A 13,027-nucleotide genomic window follows, 5' to 3' on the forward strand; every position below is an offset into this window, starting at 1 on the left:
CTCTGTACTGTTGGTGCATGGGGCCTGATGCAGGGCCGAAACTCACAAACCGTGAGATCATGACCTGAGCCAAGATCAAGAGTCGGACGCTTCACTGACTGAGCCATCCAGGTGCCCCTTGCTTAGAACTTTCTAATGGCTTCCCATTAAGCATAAAATCCTGATTCCATACTATGTTCTACAAGGCTTACGTGGCCTGGCCTCTGGCCAGTTCTCAGATACCTTATTTTTTGTTCTAGTTTCCTCTCCATTCACCACCCCTCGGCTCATTTCCATCACTTCCTTTCATTTAGGGCCTTGCCACGAGTTTTCCCATGGATCTCCCCTCTCTTCATTCCAGCCGGTCCTAACATCCTATCTCAGTCACCCGCCACCACGTTATTCCCTTTTATCTTCCTAGTCCTTACTAGTATCTGAAATTAAGTATTAGTATTGTTTATTTGTTTTGTTTATTTCCTTGTAAACTCCTACCAAAATATAAATATCCTAAAAGCAGGACCTTTGTTTGTTTGTTTGTTTGTTTGTTTGTTTTTGATGCCTGGGACCAAACTGACTTTGCATAAATTGTGCTGGCGAGCTTTTCAATAGAAAAAATCAGTGGGTATAGAAGAGTATTATTACATGTTCCTTATAAGATTCCAAGAGACAGAATACATTATTTACATCCAAGAGAAGCAAGGCCTCCTTACTTCTACTGTTGCATTTCCAACCCACCAAGTTTGATATGTGTCCTAAAGACCAGATCATTACATTTATTTATTTATTTGTTTGTTTGTTTGTTTATTTATTTATTTTATTTTCTTCTTTTTTAAAAAAAAATGTTTTTATTTACTTTTGAGAGGGAGAGAGATTGGGAGAGAGCAAAAGCAGGGGAGGGGAAGAGTGGGAGGGAGGCAGAGGATCTGGAGAGGGAGGCTGACAGCACAGAGCCTGATGCAGGGCTCGAACTCATGAACCATGAGATCATGACCTGAGCCAAAGTTGTACACTTAACTGACTGAGCCACCCAGGCACCCCTAGATAATTTCATTTTTAGATTAATGATGTGGAAGCAATAAATAAAAAGAAACTTCGTCTGGCTATCAGCTTAACCTCATTACAGATTATCGTAAAATACCTTTTTATCTTGGAGCTTTTTGTATACAAATCACCAAGAGCACCACCAAGGTGGAATGATATTCTAAGACATGATAGGAAGAGGTTATGCATAAGTGTCTTCTCTTGAAGAGTCATTCAGTTATTCAACAAACATTTATTGAGCCTGGTTTGATGACTAGTCTTCCTCCTAGTGTCAGGGACACAGAAGGAAAGCAAACAGATGAAAATTCTTGTCCTCATGGAGCTAACATTCTAGCGGGGAAGATAGGATGAACAGGATAACTAAGTAAAGTATATGGCAGATACATCAGATAGCAGAGAACTAAAGCAGGAAGGAGGATAAGAAGTGGGGTGGGGGGGTGTGGAGGTGAGATGATACATTGGATGGTCAAAGAAGACCTCACCAAGAAAATGATCTTTGAGAAAAGACCTGACAGTGTGGAGGGAACAAACCACATGCAAATCTGGGGAAAGAACCATCTAGCTTTGAGTGCAAAGGTCTGCAAGTGGGAGCATCTCTGCCTTGTTGGAAGAACGAGGAAGAAGAGAGGAAGGAAAGTAGGACGGTGGTGAGGTGGGGTATGGGGTGGTGGTGGAAAGGGTGGTGTGCAAGGCCTTAGGGATTACAGTGAAGTCTTGGCCTTTCACACTGAGCAAAATGGGAAGCATTGGGGGTGGGGGTTGAACAAAGGTCTGACGTGATCTGACTTATGTTTTAAATGATCACACTTGCTGCTCAGTGATTTCCTGTGGACAAAAGCAGGAAGACCTCTTGGGAAGTTATTGCAATAATACAGGTGAGGAATAGTAGTGGCTTGGCCCATGCTGGTAGAGTGAAGGTGATGAGAATTTTTCACATTCTGAATTCAGATAGATTTTGAAGGTAACACTGACAAGATTTGCATTTGGACTGAGGTAGAGATGAGAGAAAGGATAACTCCAAGGTCTTTGGTTGGAACAACTGGAAGAGTTGAGGCCAGCTCGTTGGGAGAACATTTGGACCTCCAGTGTGGGCCTGCTACATGCTAGATGCAGGTTAGACACCTACTTAGGAGATGGGGAATAGCAGCTGTAGCTATTAGCCTGGGAAGCAATGGAGAGCTCTTGATTGGAAATAGAAATGGTTAACCAGTGTATAAATGCTATCCAAAGCTATAAGACTGAATGAGTTTACCCAGGAAATGAGGGTAGTTGAAAAAAGAAGGTTCAAGGACTGAGCCCTGGAGCACACTGATTTCCTATGGAAATAGCAGTGGGAAAGGAGGGACAGCACCCAGAAAGGTAGGAGAATAACATGTCTTGGAAGCCAAGTGAAAACAGTATTTCAGGAAGCCTGAGTGATGAACCATGGCAAATGCTCATAGGTTAAGTAAGACAAAAAGAGAATTGAAGAGTTCACAGGAGTGAAGGGGGTGAATGCTGATTGCATTCAGGAGAAATACAGGTGCAGTCAGGAGAAAATTGGTAAGTAGAGGGATTAGATCATTCTTCCCAGGAGTTTTCCTGTGGTGGGGGGAGAAAAATAAAGTGAAAGTTGGATGGGCACTCAGGTCAAGGGAGGGCATTTTGGGGGTGCCTGGGTGGCTCAGTTGGTTAAGCGTCTGACTCTTGATATTGGCTCAGGTCATTATTTGAGGACTCGTGAGTTTGAGCCCCACGTTGGGCTCTATGCTGACAGTGTGGAGCCTGCTTAGGACTCTCTCTTTCTCTCTCTCTCTCTCTCTCTCTCTCTCTCTCTCTCTCTCTCTCTCTCCCCCCTCCTGTGCTCTCTCTGTCTCTCTCTCTCTCTCTCTCTGTCTCAAAATAAATAAATAAAATTTAAAAACAAAGGGAAGGTGTTTTTGTGTTTGGAAGAAATAAAATGCCCCCATACTGATGGGAACGATCTAGCAGGTAGACATTAAAGATTCAAGAGAGAGGACAATGGCAGATACATGCCTCTGAATAGAGATGTCTCCAGGATCAAGTACCCAGTGGAGGAGCTGAGCTGAGCTTACCGAATTAACCCTGGTGCACCAGGGTTGCAAGCACGTGGATGTGGACAGGCAGGCAGATATGCTGGTAGGGGATTGTGGCAACTCAGTTTTTTTCAGTGAAACAGGAAGCCAGGTCACCATTTGGGAGTGAGGATGGAGGTGGGGAAGGTTTCTGGAAGTTTGAGGAGGGAGGCCCAAGTATGAATTATGAGTCTAGGGGAGTGTGACAATGGGTGGGACAACAGGGAAATCTAGGCCAGTTGCTGGGCAGCATTAACTGCCCCCTTGAGGGTAGTGGGCATGGATTTAATGTGACAGCAGACAACCAGACAGACATGCATTTTTCCACCGGCCACTTGCAGCTGCACTGTCGTGGGTGGGGAGAGGGCAACAGAATGGACTGACAGACACCTTGATGTGTTAAGAGTTGATCTGGCGAGTAATAGTCCTCTGTACTCTTTTTACTTCTCAGGTGGTTAAATGGTTTTAATTGGGAGGGACTGAAAGCGCGGAACCTTCCATCACCTTTACAAAGAGAGGTATGGTATCTACTCCATTTGTTCTAGTTTCTGTTTTTATAAGCAGAATACGGGTGTCTTTCGTGTGTGCCACAGTTTAGATTTTTTAATCGGTTTTTAAAAGTCAGTGAAAATGTCACAGCAGTTGTGATTATAGGGACTAAGTAGCATTTCTTATTTGATGGCGATTAGCTCAATTCTCAGCAACCAGTTACATATAAATCTAAGCCCCCATGTCGTTGGTGTTGGTCAGACTGACAAAGGGCTCTAGAAGTATATAATATGAATCATACGTATTATTTAAAATTTTCTAGTTAGCCATAGGAAAACGAAACGGGTGAAATTAATTTTAATCACTACAGCGTATTAAAAACTTGCCGTTTTGATGTGTCATCGATATAAAATTTTAATGAGATGTCACGTTCATTTTTCCATACTGTTTTTGAAATCCCAAGTGGATTTTACAGTTACAGCAATCTCACTTTGAACTAGCCACCTTCCACGTGCTCAGTCACCACCTGTTGCTGGTTGGACAGCCCAGCTCTAGAGAAAGCAGATCATCTGCTAACTTGCAAAGGGAAGAATGACTCAGGAATGATCTAGGTCAACACCCTACAGACTCTATGCGGTGTTCTCGTTACTGGAATTTTAAAGATCTGTGACTCCCTCGTACATTTTTAGATTGACATCTCAGTGTTTTCATCACATGCTTAAATCATTGTGAAGGATGTGATTTCTAGTTTGTTGTAAATATTGACATTTTGAAGTAAAACATTCCTCCTTTAAATATATACAATGTGATCTAAATACCAGTGAGATTTGATGCCCATCAGCCACTTAAAAAATACAGACAGCGGGACGCCTGGGTGGCTCAGTGGGGTAAACATCTGACTCTTGATTTTGGCTCAGGTCATGATCTCATGGTTCCTGAGATGGAGCCCCGCCTTGGGCTCTGCGCTGACAGCTCAGAACCGGCTTGGGATTCTCTATTTCTGCCCCTCTCCCCCCACCCCACCTTATGCTCTTTCTCTCTCTCTCTCTCTCTCTCTCTCTCTGTCTGTCTCTGTCTCTCAAAGTAAATAAATATACTTAAAAAATAAAAAATACTGACAGCAATATTACATAATTCTTTTTTCTCCCTGAATTTATATTTTTATATTCCCATCCTATTTTCCCTAAAAAAAAATTATTTATGTAAAAGTATTCCTATGCTTGCCAGTATTTGAGTATTCTTTAAATGCCTTTGAACTATAGTTTTCTAAATTTTAAAATCCCTGTGAAAAAACAGAAATTTCTGTGACAACATAAATATTTCTTCTGGATTCAGTTATAATTACATTTTTATAGCATTGAGTATCAATCAACAGAAATATGTTATAAAATTTTAAAGTAAGTATTTAACAAATATTTCCTGAAAAGAGAGAAATGTCACTTATTAAAAAAATGGGATCAGGGGGTGCCTGCATGGCTCAGTAGGTTGAGCGTCCAACTCTTGATTTTGCCCGAGTCATGGGATCGGGCTCACTGGGCTCAAGATTCTCTCTCTCTCACTGCCCCTCTCTCCCACTCATGCTGTGTCTCTCTCTCTCTGAAATTAAATAATAATAATAAAAATAACAATAATAATAAAAGAATGGGAATGGGTTCAGGGTCCACATCAATTCTATTCTTTTTTAAAATTATATTGGGTGGCTCAGTTGGTTAAACGTCTGACTTTGGCTCAGGTCATGATCTCACTGCTCATGAGTTTAAGCCCCGCATGGGGTTCTGTGCTGACAGCTCAGAGCCTGGAGCCTGTTTTGGATTTTGTGTCTCCCTCTCTGTCTGCCCATCCCCTGCTTGTGCTCTCTCTCTCTCTCTCTCTATCTATCTCTTTCTCAAAAATAAATAAATACAATAAATATTTAAAATTATATGGATATAAATGCTAAGAGCTGTGTTCACATAGATAAGTGGGAATGGAAGGTTTTATATTAGCAGTGTTGCTTTGAATACCTTATGAGTGATCTCCAACCTCCTCTAAAAACACATTATGACCTCCCATAAGTAGTATTTGTACTGATTTATCAGCTGAGAGTCCAGTTGTGTACTTTTAAATTTTGTTTGCAAGCAAATAATTGAAAACCATCTGATTTGCAAAATAGTTTAATTCCAGAATCATTTCACTCTTTGAACAGGGTCAGTCATATTTTAAATTGACCCTTTGGCATTCTGGAAACTTTATATGGGTCAATTAACCGTATAAAAATCCACTTTTATAAAGTGGAAAAAGTATTTAAAAGTGGCAAATTTTGATTTTTTAAAAATATTTGCTGTTAAAATGTTTTTCAATCTGAAAAAAAAAAAGATATAATTTCTACCACTTTTTCTTTTGGATGTACCTCCTCAGGCCAGGAAGCTTCTATTGAATGTAATGCAGTGATCAGATCCATTGAGGCTCAAAAATGATAATTGGTAGGGGCGCCTGGGTGGCTCAGTTGGGTGAGCGTCCAACTTCGGCTCAGGTCACGATCTTGCGGTTCATGGGTTTGAGCCCTGCATCGGGCTCTGTGCTGACAGCTCAGAGCCTGGAGCCTGCTTCGGATTCTGTGTCTCCTTCTCTCTCTGCGCCTCCCCCACTTGTGCTCTGTCTCTCTCTGTCTATCAAAAATAAATAAATGTAAAAAAAATTTTTTTAATGATAAATGGTCATCTTTTCCTTACATGTAACTTACCAGTGATTGCAGTATAAAATCGTTGTTCAAATATAAGAAGCATTACCTATATATAATAGCTTGCTCAGTCAACGTTCTCCTCACCTTTGGTTTAATTCTTCCTCTATTAGCTCAGTGGACCCACAGACCACAGCTACTTTGACAAGTATCCCCCTGAAAAGGGTGTGCCTCCAGATGAACTATCAGGCTGGGATAAAGACTTCTGACAGAAGAAAAGATGATTACTGCCAATACATACAGAAGAAGAGTGTAAGGACCAATAACCCAGTAGTGATCATTTCTCTCTTTGGAGTATTATAATATCTTTTGGAAGACCATTAGGGAAGAGGAATCCCTGGCCATGAGCTGGGTGGACGATGTGGCTATGAAGGTGGTTCTGAATTATAATGTCTCATTTAGATGCTGTGAATTATTCATGTATTCTATTCTTCGCTTTTCTCAAATGCTGAAGGCTATCCTATTCCCCTCTCCACAGTCTGAACCAGTTGTGCTGATGGGGCACCATTTTCTCTGCAATCTGTTGCTCCATCCCAATCATACTTGTCTCCTTTGAATCCTAATAAGGTTTAAAAAGTGTCTTGCCTTTGAGCAACTAAGTCACGCAAATGGAAGGAAGAACAGGGGTGAGGTTCAGAAGGCTTTCCCTGTGACAGCAATTCCATGTAAGCATTACGGCATCTCAAAGTCGTGGTTTGCAGAAATCTTTGTAGTCCATACAAGCTCTTGATTTTCACCTGCATTCCACCTAAAAACATGTTAACATGTTTCTGGTGCTGGTCTGGGAAAGGCAAGTTTAAGTATTAGTGGTACCACTTCCTAACATAAATGAGTTAATTCATCCAGCCAGTAATTATATTCCATTGGGGAACTTGGAAAAAATAAAGCAAAAAATATTTTTCATTCTCCTGTGACCAGCTGTGATACCTCAGAGACTTTTCAAAAGCCTTGTTAAAAGTAGTTATAATGTGTGATCAGGTGATGGGCCTTTGGAAAGGTTTTATCTTATATGCTAAATATTTTCCCAAGCAAAGTAGAAAACGCACAGACACAAAATCGTGAAGGCTTTTTCTTCTCATTAAATATGGAGGAGAATAATTTCTAATGGGTCAGGTTGCTGACTCTGAAACCCTGAGAATTTTGGCCAGTTCTATGAATGTTGCTGTTAATCAATCAAGAGTATAGAATAACCACAGTTAATTTTTAATGAAAGTCCCATTGACTAATGTTGATGCACTGTAATCACTGTTGTATCAATAACTTTTTAAGGAGAATTGAGTCATGGATGTGTTTATAATTTTAGATTTTTGAGGTAGGCAAGCACCTCGGGAAGTCATAGGACTTAAGTAAAAGGGACATCCAGGATGTGCCCTTCTGTCTTCTCACAACCTTCCAGATGATGAATAGACTAGTTTCAATGGCATTGGATGCCAGTGCCTAAGAAGTTTACTAGAGAATGTTTTTATGTATCGACCAAAATCCTACCAAATGGATGGGAAGCAGACTTTCTCTGTATCTTTTTGATCTGGCAGAGTAAAAATAACATCTAAGTTCCTGCATTATTCAAGCTTCTGGTTATATTTTCACATGCTAATGTTCTATGGGAAAAGCAACCTCTACCCACTCTCCACCCATATTTTCAGCATTCAGAAAGAGTCAGCTATATGCTTCCTGAAAAGTGAAACCAGTTAAGTGAGGCCCAACCCAAGAAGGTGCATCCTTAACAAACTGAATTTCCACATTTAGAGAATCCTTTTGCTGAACCAAAGAATTTTTGTTTCCTGGAGTAGTATTTTTAAAGATTATGTATTGTACATAGACAAAGCATTTTTAATAGGATCAACATAACCTGCTTAATGAATTTCTAAGATTTTTAAGAGATTTTTATTTGCATTTGGTTTGTAAGCATTGTATGTTTTTCATGTATATATTTTTAAATTGCCCACCTATAAATGTAGAAAATTTATGCATTGGATGGATATTAGAATTATATAGTTATAATAATAATTAATATTCTCAAAGGAGATCAATAGTTGTAATTCAAAAAAGACTTACATACATACAATAAAAACCAACTGAGAGTACTACAGTTTTATTTTGCCTGTGATTGGCCATATCAGTATACAATCTCCACATTTGATTTTATTTTGTTTCCTTTACAGTACTTTATAAAGATGAAGAAATGAACCATCATATAATCCCAATAATTCCACTGTTTCCTAGCTGGGTGACCTTGGGAAACTGAGTTCACTACTTTGAGTAGAGCACTAGCTTTCTCACCTGTAGAAGAAGGCATGGTAAAGTGGTACCTACTTTAGAGGCCTGTTTCAGGCCTTAACAAAGACACCCAAAGAGTCCTTTGCTGATATCTGTGAAATAATCAATGCTGCATAGGTGGGAGCTACTGTTACCGTCTCTGTTAGAATCAAAGGGGACTTAATAACCATTTAGTCTTGAACCTATGTATCATTGATATCTGTATGTACAGTTGTTCCAATTAAAATCAGTATTTATCTTCTTCTTTTAAATCATGAAGTAAAGATGAAGAATTAATCCTCACCAAAATGAAGTGCTTTATTAACAGCTCACCTACATTTCTAAACTCTAATTTTTTATGAATTAAGGACATATATGTGTATATATATTCTTAGAAAATACAGCCCATTGTATTCCTGATCATTAAATCACTCTTGTTCTCTCTTTTCCAAATGCAAGGTTAAGTTTTCATTCTTGAGGCTCTTCTCTTTGGGGCCAACTTTTCACAATTGTAGTTTCTGAATATTTTCTCTAAATATGAAAATGTCTGGAGGGAGAAGAATATAATGATGAAAAGTAAGAGTTTTGAAGTTAAAAAGATCTGGGTTTGAATTCTAGCTCTGCCCAGATTTGTGTGAACAGTAAACCATATCTTTATTCATCTGTAACTCAGAGATATACATGTAAAGCTTTGGAGTATTGGGCCAGAATATTAATACTTGTAGGTCACTGATAATAACCATTTGGAAATAAATATATACATATATTTCTTTTGGCATAATAATAAATCCTTGTTCTTTATTGCTAGGCATTGTGCTAGGGGTATTTACATCTTTTATCTGATTCACACAAGATTCTAAAGTAATCATAAACGTACTGACTGTTGATTGCCCTCAAAGCTAGACATTGTCTTCCATGTGCATTTCATTCACAATTTCACTGTTGTGGTTTTTCATAGCTTAGTCCCAGTTATTATGACTATATAACAACCACAATTTAGTTGCTTAGAACAACGGTCTTATTATTATCCTAGATTCTGTGGGTCAGGAATTCAAACACACAGAGAAGATGGCTTGTCTCTGCACCACAATATCTGGGACATCAGGGGGAAAGACTCATAGACTGGGGTAACTTCAATAGCCGGAACCTAGAATCACCTAAAGCCTTGTTACTCACTATCTGGAGCCTAGACTGAGGACACTCAAGACTAGGACTTCTGACCAGAGTGCCTGCACATGTCCTCTCCACAGCTTGGATTCCTCACATTGTGGTGTTCTTAAACTAGTCAGACTCCTTTCATGGAATCTTAGGGTTTCAAGAGCAAGCATTCCAGGAAACAAGGGAGAAGCTATATATTTTTTTATGAACCATCCCTGGAGTCACATATTCTGTTGGTGGAAACACTCAAAGCCCACTCAGATTTGATGAGAAGGAACATAGACTTCACTTCTTAATGAAGAGAGTTTTAAAGAATTTGCAAGCAATTTTAAAACCTGACACAATCCACTTTCTTGTCCCAGGTGAGTTATACTATTATATACGCAAAAGAAACACATTCCCTCCCAAGAGCCTCCCTAAAAATATAATTTCATTACAGCATCAGGCACAGGCTTAAGATCTAGGATCTTGTCATCTAAATCCATTCCAGTATGGATAAGGCTCCTCAGGTGTAATTCCTTGGATATATTCTTTTAGGTCAAAAAGTATGTGAACTAAGTAAACAAACCGTCTATCAGCACACTTCCAACATTGAATACTAAGACCATCAAAGGATAAGCCAACAGATACTTGCATTCAGAGAGAAGACGGGAGGCACAAAGCAGTTACTGGTCCATCGAATTCTGAAATCTGGTCTGACACGTGGTATCTTTTCTCTGCTTAGGGCTCAGCCAATACTCCTGGTGAGTTGTTCTCCATGGCTCTTGGCCTCGTTTTGTAGAATCCTGGTTCTGCCTTTTGAGTCATCCTTCCTTTTGCATAAAATATGGCTGGTATTTGCAACTGAGCAGACTTCTTAGCTTGCCTGCAACTGTTTGGTGGTAGACTTGACTTTTTTTTTTTCAATTTGTCTGTCTCTGTCTCTTTATTCCAAGCTGATACGTTTTCTTTAAAAACTTTGTGAGTTTCCTCTGTATAGATCTTTGATTCACTCCATTAGACAAATTCTGTATTCACAAATCTTTCCTGTGAAGATGCCACAGGGAAAATAATTCTTAAAAGTTCTCTTTTAAAAAAGGGGGTGTGCACAGCATATACTTAATATATGCTCAGAAGGCCTTTGATCCATTTGAAAGGGCCATGTAGATTGCTTCAAAGATGGCTTTTAGTGATCACCACTATGGCATTCATATCCTTTTATAGTCCTCTCCTCTTGAGTGTTAACTGAGCCTACTGACTTCTTTCTAACAAAATGAATAAAATAAAAAATCACTTCTAAAATCTGATTACAGAGTAACTCTACTTCTATCCTGTTCACTGCCTCTTGCTCTCCCATTTGCTTGCTCTGACGGAAACCAGCTGCCATGACCTGAGCTTCTTTATGGAAAGGTCCATGTGGCCAACAGCCAGTGAGAAAATGAGGCCCTCAGTCCCACAACCCATGATGAACTGAATCCTGCCAAAGACCACAGGAGTGAAATTGGAAGCAGATTCTCCTCCAGATGAGACTGTAACCCTGACCTACACCTTGATGTTAGCCTAGTGAGAGTCCATGAGTCAGAGTAGCCAGATAAACAACTCCCATATTCCTAACTCACAGAAACTGAGAGTTAAGAAGTGTTTGTTGTTGTTGTTCTTAATATTTTATTTATTTATTTTGAGAGAGAGAATGCATGAGTGGGGGAAGGGGCAAAGAGAGAGAATCCCAAGCAAGCTCTGTGCTGTTAGCTCAGAGCCCTATTCAGGGCTTGAACCCACAAACTGTGAGATCATGACCTGAGCCAAAATCAAGAGTTGGATGCTTAACCAACCGAGCCACCCAGGCGCCCCAGTGTTTGTTGTTTTAAACTACTAAGTTGGGAAGGAAAAATGGTCCTAAAGTGGGGAAAACAAGAACTACATGGACATCAGAAGACAAACTCAGATCCCTAAGGAAAAACTACAATTTGTAATGATGAACCAGAACTCATGAGGACAAACTGGAACCCATGTCTGTCTTTCATGGTTGCCAATTTTGTCATATGGGTGGCCTACAGGATAAGCTGCAACCTTATACCATATACCTGGCTTGGGATTTGCAGATGTTGAAGGCTCAATCTGGCTGGAGCTGGAGGAACCAGAGACTGGCTCCTGCCTTTCACAAGTAGGTGACAGGCAGATCAGCAACAGTGCATGAGCTGCCAAAGTGGCTTGGTCTTACGTGACCTCCAGAGTATAAATACGGCTGCTACTCACTTTTGCGTTTCAGATCTTTGGCAGATTTCTTCTGTGGCAAAGTCTATCTCAGAACCATACAGAGAAGGTAATCCTGGGAAACACTTTGTTTCTGGCGTAGCTATCTTGACACAGTACAAAGTCACTCATTTTCAAACCTAGTAAAATATATGGTGTATAATTGCTATTATTATAGGATATATTTAGTTTGAATTTTTAAGTTACGAGATTTTCTTCCTCTCTTTTGACCCAGTTGAGTTATCAAAGTGTACATAGAGACAGGACACATGACCCAGTTGAAACCAGCAAAAACAATTTGTCTTCAGATGATTTATAGGGAAATTCTAAATTGAAGAAGAGCTGGAGTATTTTCAATTTTGAAAGACTTAAAACCAAGATTTTTTGTTTACTTAATTGTTGGTTACTACATTAAAAATGGTATAATGAAAAGTAACATGAATTTGTTTTGATACATAAAACTTCCTCAGTAAGGAAGTAGATATGCATTGAGAAAAGGAAGAAAAAAGGCAGAAGAAAATATGACGTGATGGAGGAAAAACACCAGCAATGCATCAATCCTGGAAACCACGTAGAGCAAATGGGGCTTCTCTCAAGGGGGATGGGAGAAAGCCAGGCGTCACACCAGAAGACAAGCTGACTATGAGTCAACTATCCAACCCTACTATTTAAAATTCAGGAGGATGCTCAGATTGCTAAATGGATCATAAAACGCAAGATCTGGAAAGTTGCCCTTTTCTATATTCTGCTTGGCCTGTCTCTTTCAAAGTCTGTGCTCAGTTTTGCATTTAGGAAGGATAGTCGAAAGATTAAAGTATGCCTAGAAATATTTAAAAATTCAATCCACGAGTCAAGGCCAAAGAAAGTAAAGAAAGACTAATGAAAATACACAAATGAATATTTTTCTTTTTGAGAGTCCATAAGGATCAAAGGGAGTAAGGGAGATCCTCTTATTCTAATGGATAGTGACTGTGAAGAAAAATATTTCCTATATATCTTAGTTAACTCATTCAACAAATATTTATTGAGCACTGTTCCAGGCACTCCTAGATGTTGAGGATACAGCACAGAGACAAAA

General features: G+C 39.5%; 1 protein-coding gene across 5 annotated transcripts in view; it reads left to right on the forward strand.

The window, feature by feature from the left end:
• The window catches only part of PRKG2 (protein kinase cGMP-dependent 2), a 105,416-nt gene extending 96,076 nt beyond the window's left edge, over window positions 1-9,340 (forward strand). For 4 of the 5 annotated variants that reach the window (XM_045473610.1, XM_045473608.1, XM_045473611.1 and 1 more), the window contains 2 exons: window positions 3,547-3,613; window positions 6,417-8,387. In XM_045473610.1, coding sequence (XP_045329566.1) covers window positions 3,547-3,613; window positions 6,417-6,512 — 163 coding nt within the window. In that variant the 3' untranslated portion in view covers window positions 6,513-8,387. Of the gene's footprint in view, window positions 1-3,546; window positions 3,614-6,416; window positions 8,388-8,465 lie in introns of those variants that run through there. The other variant, XM_045473609.1, reaches the window with a different exon arrangement.
• The last annotated feature ends 3,687 nt before the right edge of the window (window positions 9,341-13,027 follow it).

The sequence above is a fragment of the Leopardus geoffroyi genome, chromosome B1 (genome assembly GCF_018350155.1).
Source record: "Leopardus geoffroyi isolate Oge1 chromosome B1, O.geoffroyi_Oge1_pat1.0, whole genome shotgun sequence".
Taxonomy (NCBI): domain Eukaryota; kingdom Metazoa; phylum Chordata; class Mammalia; order Carnivora; family Felidae; genus Leopardus; species Leopardus geoffroyi.